General features: G+C 39.9%; 1 protein-coding gene across 3 annotated transcripts in view; it reads right to left on the bottom strand.

Moving 5' to 3' along the window:
* KAPP (kinase associated protein phosphatase) overlaps positions 1 to 15,492 on the bottom strand; it is a 290,614-nt gene that overhangs the window by 147,538 nt on the left and 127,584 nt on the right. For all 3 annotated transcript variants that reach the window (XM_089428509.1, XM_089428511.1, XM_089428510.1), the window contains exons 5-6: positions 14,668 to 14,826; positions 14,495 to 14,556 (exon numbers count right to left, since the gene is read on the bottom strand). In XM_089428509.1, the coding sequence (XP_089284635.1) occupies positions 14,495 to 14,556; positions 14,668 to 14,826 (221 nt within the window). The remainder of the gene's footprint in view (positions 1 to 14,494; positions 14,557 to 14,667; positions 14,827 to 15,492) is intronic.

The following is a 15,492-nucleotide window of genomic DNA, read 5'->3' as shown; positions in this document are numbered from 1 at the left end:
TAACATTGGGATAGTTGTATGGTACTTAGCAGCAAATACACCAAGCATGCAATGTTACAGCTATCATGCAAGGGAAGCTAACATGCAAAGGACAACAAGCATGCTAGGGACAACAAGCAAGCAAGATGCAGCCAACACATAAGTGAATATGGCAACATGGTGCAGCAACGGCACATAATGCAGTACAGTGATGGGTACATTCATAATTAATGAAGCATGATGAGATGCAGCATAGTGCCTAAGTCCCCAGGTTCGGCGAATTTGAACGAATAAGTTCGAAATTCGCCAAACTTCAAACGAATACGAACTTATTCGTTCAAGTTCGCCGAATTTAATGTCGAACTCGATTTTAATGCCGAACAAAATCGATTAAGTTCGTTGTTGTTCGATGAAAATCGTTTTGGTTCGAATTTTTTTTGTTGTTTTAAAAAAAAATTGGAAATCAATTGTGGGCCCGTTTTGCTTTCATTCTCTGCAGACACGGGAGGGTTAGGTCATTGTTTGCGGAGGGTTTGAATCCTTAGCTCCTCATTTTAATATGATTTATATTTTCTTGCGTGTCTTATAAGGTGATATTTCACATATACCACGATAAAACATTTTTTTAGAGGAGTTTATATAATGCATTAAAAACTTTCTCATCGGACTATGAAAAGTAATAGGGTTGCTCCATATTTATGACCTCCAATGCAATCAAACGATGTATATCACTTGTAAGTGCGTTTAATAGAGTTAAGGCAGAAAGATTTATTCTTTTATGTGCATTTTTTAATGAATTGATGTTAGCTAAAGGTTTTGTATAGTTATTTATTTATTTTTAATTTTAGATTTTTAAAATTTTTTATTTTAATTGATTTGAGCAAAATTTAAATTCTGATGACGAATAGGCAACATTACACATTATACTTTAAATTGATTTTTTTTATATAACTATACATTTTTTTTTGAATTTCTATATGTCGAATTTTATGTCGAACTTTATCGGCAAAATTTTAGTTGCGGAACTTTATTCGAATTTCAAGATCACTGAATTCGAACTCGAACACGAACCTGGTGACTTAGGGTGCAGCACGGTGAGGTGCAGCATGATGACGAAATGCAGCACAACGATAGGTGAAGGAGTCACCTTGGAGAATCAGTTGAAGCAGCATGTCTTCAACTGATCTCATGTATCATCTTCTTAGAGATGATCTTTGCTCTTATCTAGATAAGTCAAAGTGTTGACTTCTGTTGTAAACGTACTATCTCTCTCTCTGCTGAACTATTGAAGAACATATAAGAAGAATTGATCAAGGGTTTCCCCACATTGGGTTTGTCCCTAGCTAGCGCCACATCTTGTGTCCTCTTGTCTTGGCTTGTCTTCTGCGATTTATGTTTATGTTCTATCTGTAGTTTACTTTAACGCTGATGTGATTGCTAATCTGGAAAAGATATTGAGCTAACTGTGAAAATTGAAATAAATTGCTCTAAGCATAAAACATATCTAAAATTAACATGGTATCAGAGCTGAGGTAAAGACAATGCCCAAGCAAGAGCGAAAGAGAAATCACCGAAGACAGTTGGGAAAGGAAAAAAGGATCTATGGATTCCTCATCCCTCTTCAAATTCACCAAGGGTGAAGTCGAAGCAGAGAATATTACCATAATGGCGCAGCAGAAGTTTATGATGGCCTACCTAAACATCACTTCATTGGGAAGTCCAAATCTAAGGGTGGAAGGAAAGGCAGATGCCTTGGTTGCAATAAGTTCTGCCTTGGTTGCAATAAGTTCAGCCATTATGCGAAGGAGTGTCCAAATGGCAGAGACACGTCTCTTGATGAAGATAACAATCATACCAGGGACATCTTCAATGATCAAAGGAATGAGAGCTAATGCAGGTCATCAAGGAAATGGCCGACTCTTCAAAGAAAGCAAGGAACCCAGGAATGAAGAATCAAATGTTGTTTTTGATAAGATAAAGAAGCATTATCTTGTATTGGCCCTCTCCTATAGATTCTTTGGGAATCTAGCTTATTGATTGTAGTGCTTCAAGGCACTTCATCGGATAGCACGGTGCACTCTCTAATTTGGTAGAGATGGAAACAATCGTGGGATTATACTTGGAGCCGATGCCACCTATCTCGGAAATGGTGTAGGGAATGTTACCCCTCAATTGAATGAGGGTAACTTGATTCATTTATAGAATCTCTTTTATGTACCTGATCACAAGAAGAACCTAGTGTCCATTTCAGCAATGGAAGTCAAAGGTTACGAGGTGGCACTCATCGATGGAAAGGTACGTGTTTGAAAATAGAATTTTCAAAGATGTTTTTGAGTTCAGGGTTGTATCAAGTTGCAAGAAGTCCATTGGGGACCATGTCCATTGACACATACACCGGAGGTCTGTGAGTCAGATGGTGACAGGGATGCCTGAATTAAAAAAGAGCATGAAAGTACATGTCTGAGATGTACCGAAGGAGAATCTTACAAGGGGACCATTCCCCTCATGTAGCAGGTCCACAAGTTTGGAACAACTCGAGGGGTTTGAGATTGATGATCAGGAATCTCACGTATGCAGGTGGGAGAAAGCCCTCTATGACTTGAAGCAAATCTCCTCGGGTGTAGTATGAGAGGAATGATAGCTGTCAGATGAAGCTGAGATTCACTAAGAGTGAAGCCGATCCAAACCATTGTTTAAAGGTTGTGGATGATAGACCTCTCATACCAGCACCTTATGAGGACGACCTATTTCTGACAAGTGCAGACCCTCTCATTTGCAGAAGTAAGAGGGACTTAGATTCCGGATGTGGAATGATAAACTGCAAGCCTGTGACTACCTCGAGGATCTTAACTTTCAAAAGTTATATGGTAGTGATGTCGGACCAGATTTGGGAAATGCCTCTGAGTTTCAGAAACTCATTCGCTTTGATGTTCTTGGTGAACTTCCATCCGGACATATGTTTTGCAATTAGCATGGTGAGCTCATATTTGGTTGAGCCTCACTGGATTGGTGCCAAGAATCTTCTAAGATATCTTCAGGGCACAATCTCTCATGGATTGAGATACACTGTTGGAAATATGAAACTGCATGATTATTCGAATGTTGACTAGGCAGGCTCTATGGAGGATCACTAGAGCACTTCTCAGTGCTCGTTCTCTTTGGATTCTGCTTCAATATCATGGATGAGCAAGAAGCAGAAGTCGGTTGCTATAAGCACCGCCGAGACCGAATACATAGCTACGAGTATGATCTCGTGTAAAGCTGCATGGTTGTAGAAGCTCTTAAGTGAGTTGTTTGTACACATGATGAATACCACTGTGATTCCCTGGGACAACCAGAGGGGGGATTCGATTATTGAGGAATCTCATATTCGATGATTGCTCCAGCAGATAGACATCAGATACTGCATTATCTGGGATATGGTAAGTCGATGAGCGAGGAGGTTCCATCGCATTGAGACTGATGTACAGGTTGCAAACATTTTGTCAAAGCCCCGGGGAAAGGTCAAATCTATGACTTTCCCGAACGACTTGGAGTCATTGAAAGACCTTCTTATAAGGGTCCTGCATGTTGCATGCATTGAGCTCTGGGAGCTCTGCGGGGCTTGGGGTACTCACTGGAGCAACATACGACCACAGGGCGACTCACCCTCCCCTGGTGGTGTGCTATGTACAAGATGACAGGTTCAACCTTCCCCTGTGATACCCCGTGGCAACTATGGAACAAGATGATTAGTTCTCCTGTGGGCCGGGATGATTAGTTCTCTCGTGGCAACTGTGGAACAGGATGATTAGTTCTCCTGTGGGCCGGGATGATTAGTTCTCCCGTGGCAACTGTGGAACAGGATGATTAGTTCTCCTGTGGGCCAGGATGATTAGTTCTCCTGTGGCAACTGTGAAACAGGATGATTAGTTCTCCTGTGGGCCGGGATGATTAGTTCTCCTGTGGCGACTATGGGGCAGGATGATTCGTTCTCCTGTGGACAGGATGATTAGTTCTCCTGTCAAGGCATCCTACCCATGCAGTCTGGGACTCATGGGAAGTACCTCTCATCTAATCAATGAGCAGGGAAATGGGGTTAGGGACCATAGCAGTACTATCGATGGATGCATCGTTGTATCTACCGTACTCCCTATGTTAGGATGACCTCCATTGATCTGGGATCAATGAAACTGATTTGGGATCAGTATGAGTGGTTTGAGACACTCTCTTGTGATATTGATCCGGGATCAATAAAACTGACTTCGGGTCAGTAAGAGTGATGTGACACACTCTTCAGATGAAACTAAGTATGAGACATTCTCAATCAATTCTTCTTCTTCATGGTTCAGCAAAGCAGAGCAGTGCAAGGCACTGATGGCAGAGATAGTACAGTCAGACATATGGATCAGTGGATGGAGTTCTCCCTAGTTGAGAGGGAGTGTTAAAATTGGCAACTAGGGCCAAACTCCATGTGGGTCATCTTATTAATGGAAGATGATATTTTTCTTGGATCCCTCTCATCGAGAGGTGTAAGATTGATCTAAAGATCATCCGATTCCGATAAGTATTCATGGAGATATGAATTTATTTGTGTTATGCAACAATTCGTCAAGGTCGGCCAGCAACCAAAAACACCCCACTTGTGCTTAACGTTTTAGTATAAATAGAGGTGGCCTTCAAGTCATTTTCTACACACTTGGGATCTCTTCCTCTCTATTTGTCTTTGGGTTTTAGTAGGAAGAGAGATCCTAAGGGATAACGTTGCCCTAATCCAGAGGGCAAAAGCCAGAACTGCCAAGAGTGGCCGGAACTGTCGGAATAGCCGGAACTGCCGGGAATAGCCAGAATTACCGGAACTGGCGGGAAAAGCCGGAACTGCCGAGAAAAGCCGGAACTGCCAAAACTGTCGGAACTACCGGGAATTGCCGAAATTGTTGAAACTGGCGGTAATTGCTGGGAATAGATAGAATTGCCGAAACTACCGGAACTGTCAGGAATAGTCGAAGCTGTCGGAACTGCCGGGAATAGCCGAGAATAGCCAGAATTGCCGGAACTGTCGGGAACTACCGGAGCTGCCGGGAAAAGCCGGAACTGTCAGAACTGTCGAGAATAGCTGAAATTGCTGAAACTGTCAGAACTGTCGGGAAAAGTTGGAACTGCCAGGAAAAGTTGGAACTGACGGAACTGTCGGGAATATCTGGAACTGCCGGGAACTGTCGGGAATAGCTGGAATTGCCGGAACTGTCGGAACTGCCGAGAACAACTGGAATAGCGAGGAAAGTTGACGCAGAGGGTAGAAGCCGGAATTGTCGGGAACTGTCGGGAAAAGCCGGAACTGCCAGAACTGTCGGGACTAGCCGGAATTGCTGGAACTACTGGAGCTGCCGCGAACAACCGAAATTGTCGAAACTGCCGGAACAGCCAGAGCATCTGTCTCCGAAGGAGAGCACCATGCAAGGGACAACTAACTAAGCAGCAAATACACCAAGCATGCAATGTTACAGCTAGCATGCAAGGGACAGCTAGCATGCAACAGCAAGCATGCAAAGGACAACAAGCATGCTAGGTACAACAAGCAAGCTAGGGGCAACAAGCAAGCGAGATGCAAAATCCGGAATTGTCGGGAACTGCCAGGAAAAGCCGGAACTACCGGGAATAGTCGGAACTGTCGAGAACAGCCGGAACAGCTGGGAAAGTTGACACAGAGGGCAGAAGCCGGAATTGTCAGGAACTGTCGAGAATAGCCGGAATTGCTGGAACTGTTGGAACTACCAGAAACAGCTGAAATTGCCGAAATTGCTGGAACAGCCAGAGCATCTATCTCCGAAGGAGAGCACCATGCAAGGGACAATTAACTAACATTAGGACAGTTGTATGGTACTTAGCAGCAAATACACCAAGCATGCAATGTTACAGCTAGCATGCAAGGGACAGCTAGCATGCAACAACAAGCATGCAAAGGACAACAAGCATGCTAGGGATAACAAGCAAGCTAGGGACAACAAGCAAGCGAGATGCAGCCAGCACATAGGTCAATATGGCAACATGGTCCAGCAATGGCACATGATGCAGTACAATAATGGGTACAGTCATGATTAATGAAGCATGATGAGGTGTAGCATAGTGATGATGGGTGCAACATGGTGCAGCATGGTGAGGTGCAACATGATGACGAAATGCATCACAACGATAGGTGAAGGAGTCACCTTGGAGAATCAGTTGAAGTAGCATGTCTTCAACTGATCTCATGTATCATCTTCTTAGAGATGATCTTTGCTCTTATCTAGATAAGTCAAAGTGTTGACTTCTGTTGTAAACTTACTATCTCTCTCTCTCTGTTGAACTATTGAAGAACATATAAGAAGAATTGATCAAGGGTTTCCCCACATTGGGGTTTGTCCCTGGCTAGTGCCACATCTTGTGTCCTCTTGTCTTGGCTTGTCTTCTGCGATTTATGTTTATGTTCTATCCGCAGTTTACTTTAATGTTGATGTGATTGCTAATCTGGAAAAGATATTGAGCTAACTGTGAAAATTGAAATAAATTGCTCTAAGCATAGAACATACCTAAAATTAACAACAGAGGACTGATGCGGAGGACTAGTGTGATGCTTCTAGGGTGAAGCATTGCTAGAGCACATTTCTCTCTAAGAGGGAGTGTTGATTTTTGGTAGCATCGGATGTGCTCTAGCCTTGAAATTTGGTGGAGAGGCTAAGGCACATGAGATCTCCAAGACCCAGAAATCGTTTGGAGAAATTCTACCCAGATGAGGAGTTATTACAATAATTAATATTTTTAATGGGTTCCTAAGTCTAAACTTAGGAAAATGAAAATATTAATGGGTATTAATAAAGATAAGGGTGAGAAGCTTCTAGGAGACGCAAATCAAATCTGTTTTAATCTTAGCTGTTGATTAGAGACTTAATCTCAGTCGTTGATTCATAAACAGGAAAAGTATAAGAGAAGACTTGAGGATCATTTGGAGATACACCAGCAGATACTCAGTATCTCAAGGAAAATCGATTCTCAAAGAGGAGATCGATTTCAGAGGGAGAGTTATAGGGTGGAGGAAGAGGAGGGCATCAACAACAGTCAGAGATTGAGGAGGAGGTGATGCAGGGGCATTGAGAGACAACACAGAGGGAGACGCAATCTAGGGGAGACGCAGAGGGACGCATAGCCACGATGTGCCACGCAGAATGATGCAAAAGTGGGAGAAGGGTCTCCAAGGTGTCAAAAAGTTTCCAGGGGGAAGTCTCAGGTGTTTTCTCTCAGTTTCTCTATAAAATCATTCCTTGTAAAAGCAATTGTTGTTGAAGATAAATAAAACCCTCATCTGCTACACCGGTTTTCCCACATTGGGTTTTTTCAGGGACAATTGTCCAAAAACAACTGTGTTTATGTGATTGGTTCTTGTGTACGTATTTTCTCTGTGTAATTATGTGATAACTGCAGTAGAACTTATTTCAATATTTGTTGAATGGATTTCGTAAATAACTGATTGTGAAGAATAAGTAGGTTAAATAAATCAGTAGTTGCAATAGAATTTCAGGTTAGAAATTTTCACAATAGGGTAGATTTAAAGGTTAGAATTATAGGTACAAACATTAGGGACACTCCCCTAAGGTTGGAAAGCACCAACCCAAACAGGTAGATTTTCCTATATGTTCATTGATTTTTACAATTTATGTCACTCACTTGTTTGGCCACACAATGAACTTAAGGATTTTCACTCACTTGTTTGGCCACTAACTTTTTGGTCTAACGACAACTATCTTGTTGTCTTTTGTGTGATATATTATAGATTTAAAGGTTAGAACAGTAGGTACAAACATTAGGGACACCACCCTAAGGTTGGCAAGCACCAACCCAAACGAGCAGATTTTCTTATATGTTTGTTGATTTTTAGAATTTATATCAGTTCATAGGTTTTGGATGAGTATCAGTTCAAAGAGTATCAAATGCCAGATGATTACCCAATCCTCCCATTCTTTCTTCCCAGGTGAAGACAAGAATGTTATGTCTATCTTGTGTCTACATTTCCATTCATGGCCTTCATCTAGACTTACGGTTGTTAGTCCTGATCTAGTGCATGACCCATGAAATGGAAAACACAATTATCACTCTTTTGTAATCATGGGTGATCCAAAACTCCCTCTTGATCAGGGACCTGTCAAAGCTCCCTCTTGAGTCTTAATTGGGGACCCTTTCCTTCATCAACAGCTTCTTCTTCGTGGGTCCATCAGTTGCTTGATCTCCTTCCTTTCTTGATGTTATGAATTCTTTGTTCGAACTTCTTCTAGGTAGGGCACCATCCATCGATCACTTTCTTCCCTGGTTTGTCATGTCATTGTTTCCTTCGAGGAAAGTGGCTTTCATGTCATATATCACGTTTTCTTGTCATCTTGGCTACTCCTTTGTCATCTTGTCCATGCTTCGGAATATTCTTCTCATGAATGCTTTGTTGTACTTGCTTCTTTAGATGCTCTGACCTAGAAGCCCATCATGAATTCATCCTGATATTGCTTCAACATTGATTTTCCTTTTGTTGGCTGGCTTCTTTATCACGACATCTTTATAGAGTAGAAACAGTTATATGCACCTTTTATATCACCAAGGCCTTCATAGGTGTCAAGGGTCCTTTCTTCCTTTATCAGAGTTGCCCTACCTTCTTCCGAGAGATATCTTCAGATAGTGATTCTCCGTTATCATGGTGTTCTTCACATGCTTGATCTCTTTCTTCATTTGCTTCTTCTCAGATGGATAGGTCAACCATCTAATGCTTCTTGTGAGAGCATTCCTTCATTGCTTGCTTTCTGGACTTGTCAACATTTCTTCATGCTTCTTAGTCAGCAATCTTATGTTCCTTATGTGAGCATATTCTTTTGTTGACCTTCATTGCATTGTGGTACATGCGTTCGAGCATGTTCTTGGTGAAAGAGATTCTTTATTGCTTGATCATGTTATACAACTATCCCATGACTCAATAATATACAAATGATAACATGACTAAACTTTGATGCATACATACCTCATCTTGATTTTCCTTTGATCATCTTAGCTTCATTTGATTGTCCTTGGTGTGGCCCTTCTTGCTTCATCTTAGCTTGCCTGCATATCATCCTTTTCTTGAATCCTATGAATGGGATTCCCAATGAGACATCTACTTTGGTCCATGAACCTTCTTTTGAAGATCCCATCATAGGATCTTAAAGATCCTTGCCTTGCAAATGTTTCCTTTCTTTTGATGATGGAGGTCTTCTAAGATTCTTAATCATGATCAATTTTCTTTCATCGTGGATGAGGTCTTATACTAGGTATGCTTCTTGTAAATGAATATCTTGAGCTATATCTACCATGCTCCTATATTCTAGAAGTCATTTCTACCCATGCATTTTATTCTCATGAAATGCTACATCTTCATGAGTATCTAGAACTCTATGTATATCATGCTTCTAGATTCTAGAGGATGTTTCTAGCTATGCAATATTATTTTATTCCTACATGCTCCTATACTACTCAAAACTTTGAAAGAAGTCTAGAAGTAAAGAGTTTGACCTAGTCATAGTAGAGATCTGGAGGATCTTCCTTCTTTTGATTCTTTCCTTCTTCTTTCACCTCTTGAGTTATGTGAGCTTCTTCCCTCTTTCTTTTGTTGTTGTTGTCCTTCTTAAACTTAGGACAATTCCTTTTGTAGTGTCCATATTCTTGGCATCCAAAACATTGGATTTTGGACATGTCTTTGTTGTTTGTTCTTCGTGGACCAAATTTGCCAAATTTACCCTTTCTTTTGGCCATGGTAGCAAATTCTTGCTCCTTTGATCCCACATCTTCCTTTGCCTTAAGTCTGGTTTCCTTTGTTCTGCATAGAGACCACATTTCACTAAGAGTGGTTGCTTCCTTCTTGGCATATATGCTTGATGTGAAGTTTCCCCACTCCTCAGGTAGAGCATTGAGTACTACAGTTGTCATCTCTTTGTCAGACATGACTTCCGCAAGCTCTTAAAGTTGATCTCTCATTTCAGAGATTTTCATGAAGTAGGGAGTTATTCCTTCCTTTGTTATCTTCATCTTGTATAATTCATTCCTTAGAGATATTACTTCTCCGGTTGTGGATACCGAGAATAGCTCTACTAGTTTATCATAAATTTCTTTTGATGGCTCAGTATTAGAGACATAGGGAATGAGAGAACCTTTGATTGATTCTATCAAAATCCTTTGAGCTCTTGTCTCATCCTTATTGTACTTGGCTAAGGCTTGAGTTTGTTCCTTAGCAGGGATAGTCATATTCCCTTTGACATGTTCTAAGAGTTCATTCTCCTTGAGAAGTAGATCAGTCCTCTTCTTGCATGCAAGAAAGTTATTGGTACCTACAAATTTATTGATTTCCTTGCAAAAAGACATTGATGTATATTCAGAAGGGGACATGTACTTGATAGATTTTGAGATGTAATGGATTTGATTCCTCTCTGAAGACATGATGGCTTGCCTTCCTAGGATCTTGATGTTCTTCAAGTTGCCTTCTTCAAGTGGACTTGCTTGATGATGAGATTTGCTTGATGACTTGTAACTTGATGTAGGTCTTGCTTCAATCTGCTCTTCTTTGTAGGTGCCTTTATGTAAGGCTCTTCTTCTATCTTTGTAGCCCTGCTTGATGAATGATGGATTGTAGACCCTTCTTGTTCTTGAGGTGATTGAGAATTCTAGGCTTGATGCTTCAACTTTGTAGATGCTTCTCCTTTAATGAGTGTTCTTGAGATTCCCTTTCCTTGATGTGTCACCTTAGCTCTGATACCATGTTGAAAAATCTAGGGAAAGTAGTGTAGTGTGATTCTTCGTTACTTGATAACAATTTGTGGAGTATTTTTACTTTTCCTTATTAGTTTATTCTTCTTCTTCTTCTTATTAGTGCATATTTGTGTACTTCATCAAACTGTACCAAGACATAAAAACAAGAACACAAGATATTGGCTCTCTGCCAGGGCCAAAACCCTATTGATCAATGCCAAGCCCTAGAACCCTGACAAAGAGATCCTCCAAGCAGAAGTCAAGTCTTCACTCCTTTCTGCACCATATACCCTAGCACTTCTTCCGGTACTTTATTTTCCGGCACTTCGTCCCCCTTCTTTCAGCACTTCATTCTTCTACTCCTTAGTAGTAGACTCTCTTATACTAGTTCTAGAAGAGACTCTAATCTTTGATCCTTAGTGAGATCTTTCACCAAGAGTATACCTTCTTTCTCTTGACCCAATCAAGCTTCTTCTTGATGTATAGTGCAGACTTGATATAGTGGTACTGCAGCCCTACCTTCTCGCACGTGTGGGAGGTTTCTTTTAAGCTTTTAGCTCCTTTTTCCTTCACTAGAGAGACCCTCTTCTTCGCTTGAGTATGAGGCCTAATAGGCCTAAGTCATTAGCCCAAACAATGAAGAATATATAACTGTGATCTGACTACTAATATAGCCGCAGACTATCCTTCATTTCCTCGCACGTGTGACTGTGTATACCCTAGAAAACAGTCCCTCAATCTTCGTTGTTCTTCCTCCTTTACTTCACTGCCCTAGTAGACCCTTTACCTTGGCTTCCTTCGTTCTTCTTGTCCTCTTTCTCTTGCAGATTTCAGAGCTAAATTGGTGCGTTGTATTTGGAGTGGACAGCCTCTATAAATAGAGGATTGTCCCTCCATTTAGGCCGACTAGAAGGCCGACTAGTCACCTTGTTTGTAGGCCGACTTTGAGGGCTGTTTTGGAGGCTGATTTGTTGAGCAGACTTTGCATAGTTTCCATGGTGGTGTAGCATGCTTGAAGGAGCTTTTGACGATGCCATTGTATAGGAGTAGACTTGAGTTTGCTTGGAGGTTATCCCTTTGACTTAAATATATATTTATACATGGTGTAACATGCCCTTAAGGCCTTCAACATTTTCTTTTGACTATTTGACTCACCTATAGCACTTTGACATGTGCTAGACCTATTTCAATGAGCAAGAAACTCATTGACATATATAATAAAAATAATATTTCTTTTCTTGAATAAGTACAAATATCAAAAGTACATTTATGAAGACCAAACCTAGTTACACTTCCTTCAACATGATGAAGGTGTCTATAAATCATTGTCTCCCCAACATTGTGGTCTAATTTAATGGAGAGATAGAGTTGTTAGTCAAGGCCTTGCTATACAACAATGTTGGTTAATATGATGAGATGCACTGATATAAGCTGAAAAAATAGCTTATGATATGACTTACCAATCCAACTCTTCTTATGAGAATTCTTTAGTATGAAAATGTTCTTGTACCATCAATGTATTATGAATACCTCCCTAGCTAAGAGGGAGTGTTGAAATGTGTAACTAGGCTGGGTCTTCATAATATCTTATGTATTCTTGATTTTATATATTTGATGTAAAAGAAAAAGAAAATGTATTATTGTTATTTTATATCTTGGGTTTCATGCTCAAAACCAATCTGTTTTAGGTCAAAGCACCCATGTATGCTTCTAGGATTTGCCATCATTGTATAAAGTCAAAAGAGTCATTGTCATATGTAATAGACCCTATTGGGCAGTTTGTATCAAGTCAAAAGAATTTATTTTGAGTCAAAATATGTCAAAGTATCCCTCCAAGACCAAGTCGGCCTGGCAGTGAAGAAGTCTGCCTCATTAGGGCTATTCATCCCTCTTGAAAGCAGTTAGCAGAGAATAAACCTCTAATACAGATTTTTCCCTCAATAAATCAGTGCTGAAATGGGGTAAGTTTGACCAAGTTTTTTATTGTCTTGAAGGCAAACAGATAAAGTTATTTACAAAAATCAGCTAGAGAAATGAAGGCATGGAGGCATCTATGTATGAGAGTAATAAGCAGCCAAGAAAAGCTGTCAAACAGCAACAACAGAAACCATACGAACAGATGTTGGGAGGGAAAGTTAACCTAGAAGAAAAAAAGACCAAAAAATCCATCAAACAGCAAGGAAAGTCATTAGAGAAGTGTCATTCTTTTATTGCTTTCCTCCATAGGCAGTTATGGAGAATCACCCTTCATGCACTGTTTTCCTTTATGTACAGAGGTGGAGGGTGGAAGAAGGGTTGGATATTAGTCCTTTCTACATAGTATAGTAGCAGTGGACATATCTTACTCTTCCATTCTTCAGACCTCACACCACTACCTCCATTGCAAGTAAGGAGATCCATAGGAGCCTGCCACCTATAATTCACTATGATGCAATCAATCTCTTGCATAATATGTGATTTGGTACAATTATGCTTTGTTTTATCTCTTTGTAACCTAATGGATGTTGATTAAGGTGTTTTGCAATGTTATGGTAGTTTAAAGTGCATTTATTTTGAATCTTCTTCACCTAAGGTGCTCATGTACTTCAGTCATATCCATTAAATTTGTTGTTACAACTATCTCTAAGATCTGATGCAAACCACTAAAATTTATTAATTAGATCTCACCCTTACTCTTGACCATTTACGGACAGCCCAAAAGAGAGTCTTTTGTGTGCTGATTGTCTTGGAACTTGTGTAGATCACAGTATAGTATATACACCTTTTAGGGATATCCCTTAAGTTTGGAAAGGCACCAGTCCAAATGCACATGTGTCTAGCAGTGACAGGGCTAGATGGCCTATAGTTACTATGCATGTCTGCTGGTGTGGATTTGCATGATAACACTTCCCTATGGAGCTCAATTCAGAACTGAAGAGCCCAGCAATCACCGTAAAAGATGCAGCCCTTATACAAGAAAATTTTGAAGATATTATCATCTTCGGCAAAGATTCTGGGAATTATTCAGTCAAAGAAGGTTTTTAGTTTCTCCAGTAACCAAACAAAGCATTGCATTAATCCCTATACTTGGAAAACAATCTGGTAAAAGGAATCCTTGCCAAAGACCCCTCTGTATTTTTTGCAAGGAAATGAAGAAACGAGCATGCAAAATGCTAATCCGCATTCTGTATTAATAAAAGAGATGATTCACTGGTTAACAATCTCACTCCCTGAAAAATTCTCTAGAACTGAACCATGTCAAAATATGGATTATAGTATATGGTACGTCAAGTGTACTAAATGATAAAATTTTCATAAGTTCATCTAGCTGTGACCTAGTGGTAAGTCAGGGTACCACAACGATGAAACAGGCTCAAGTCCCAGCGGGTATGCCCCACCCATTGAAGGGCCACATTAAAGTAGTTTACTGTTACTGGAGTTTCAAAGTCCATCCATATAAACAAAGAGTGTTTCACCAGCAAAAATAATAAAAAAATTAAAAATTAAATATTCTCAAATGATGGTTGATAGGTACTTGAGAAAGTTACATATACAAGATTGAATAAACATGTCAAGAAATGCTAGTTAATATCATATAAAAAAAGGAGTGGCAATCAACAAAACAAACATCAGAAAATTTGGGTCTAGAAAAAAAGAAAACCTGTAAGCAGACAGTGATCAAAACATTGCTACATATGCTAAGACAGTTACATGTAATTACAATCCTGGAACCTACAAACGTACAAGATAAGTAAAGCAGACTAACTTGCTTGCAGCCTCAGCTGCTGTAGCCCCACCGTGTCCATCAAATATACAAAATACTCCAAACTGCAAAAATTAAAATGGGTTCAATAATCAAAATGGAAATGAGATTTGAAGAGATATAATGTTACCTAGAAAGCAAGCAAAATGATTTTGTCGGCAGACTACATTAAGCACCTGTGGAATCCCACGAAGCGGCCATTCACAGTGGCATACATCTTCCATAGGAAGCTTCCTTCCACCTTTGCGCATGGTCATTGGATCTGAAGCAAAACCTACCCCAAAGGGTATAGAAACACTTGAAGTTTTTGGAACATCTCCATTAACTATTTGAACCTGGAATGAAGCATGCATAACCCTTGAGAAATGAATTAAACTCCCAATCAACCCTTGATAAAAGAAAAACAGAGGGGTTAATCTTGATACACATTGCACTTTTGTAGTAGAAGATTCAGCATGAAGCAAAGTTATAAGAATAGGATTAAGAGGCAGTTGGTAGTCTCAACCAGCAACTGCCAGCTATAGGGGACAATATTTGAGAAAGCCATTATTTTAGACAGCATAGCTTCTTCTGAGAATGGTCAGGCAAGAAAAAAACAAGAGCTTCCAATAAAAAGGCACAATGTGAAGAGAGTGGGCAACTTTTCAATGTAGGGCCTAGGCTGAAAAGCATACCATCAATTTTATAATAAATAAATCAAGCAAGAGCGAAAGAAAGAAGAACGAAAGAAATCATATTAATGTACACAAATGATCAAATTAGGCCCATGGGAATCTTTACAAAAAAAATCTAAGCTACCATTTACAGATAATGCACAGAAGAAAGATTGGCCAAGAAAGCATGGATATCATTGAACAGTTGGACTTGGCAAAAAGAATCCATCAAAATCTACGTAAGGACTAGAGTCTGGAATACATGCTAATGCTATATTAGACTTCCTAAGCCAATCATTTCATATTTCAGATAAGTACTTGTAATTAAATGTAAAAGTCATAGAAGTA

This window comes from Pinus tabuliformis, chromosome 4_2 (genome assembly GCF_031772625.1).
Source record: "Pinus tabuliformis cultivar Carrire ecotype Pingquan chromosome 4_2, CPIR1, whole genome shotgun sequence".
Lineage (NCBI taxonomy): Eukaryota > Viridiplantae > Streptophyta > Pinopsida > Pinales > Pinaceae > Pinus > Pinus tabuliformis.
The sequence above is the reverse complement of the archived record's forward strand: the minus strand, read 5'-3'. Positions and strand labels throughout refer to the sequence as shown.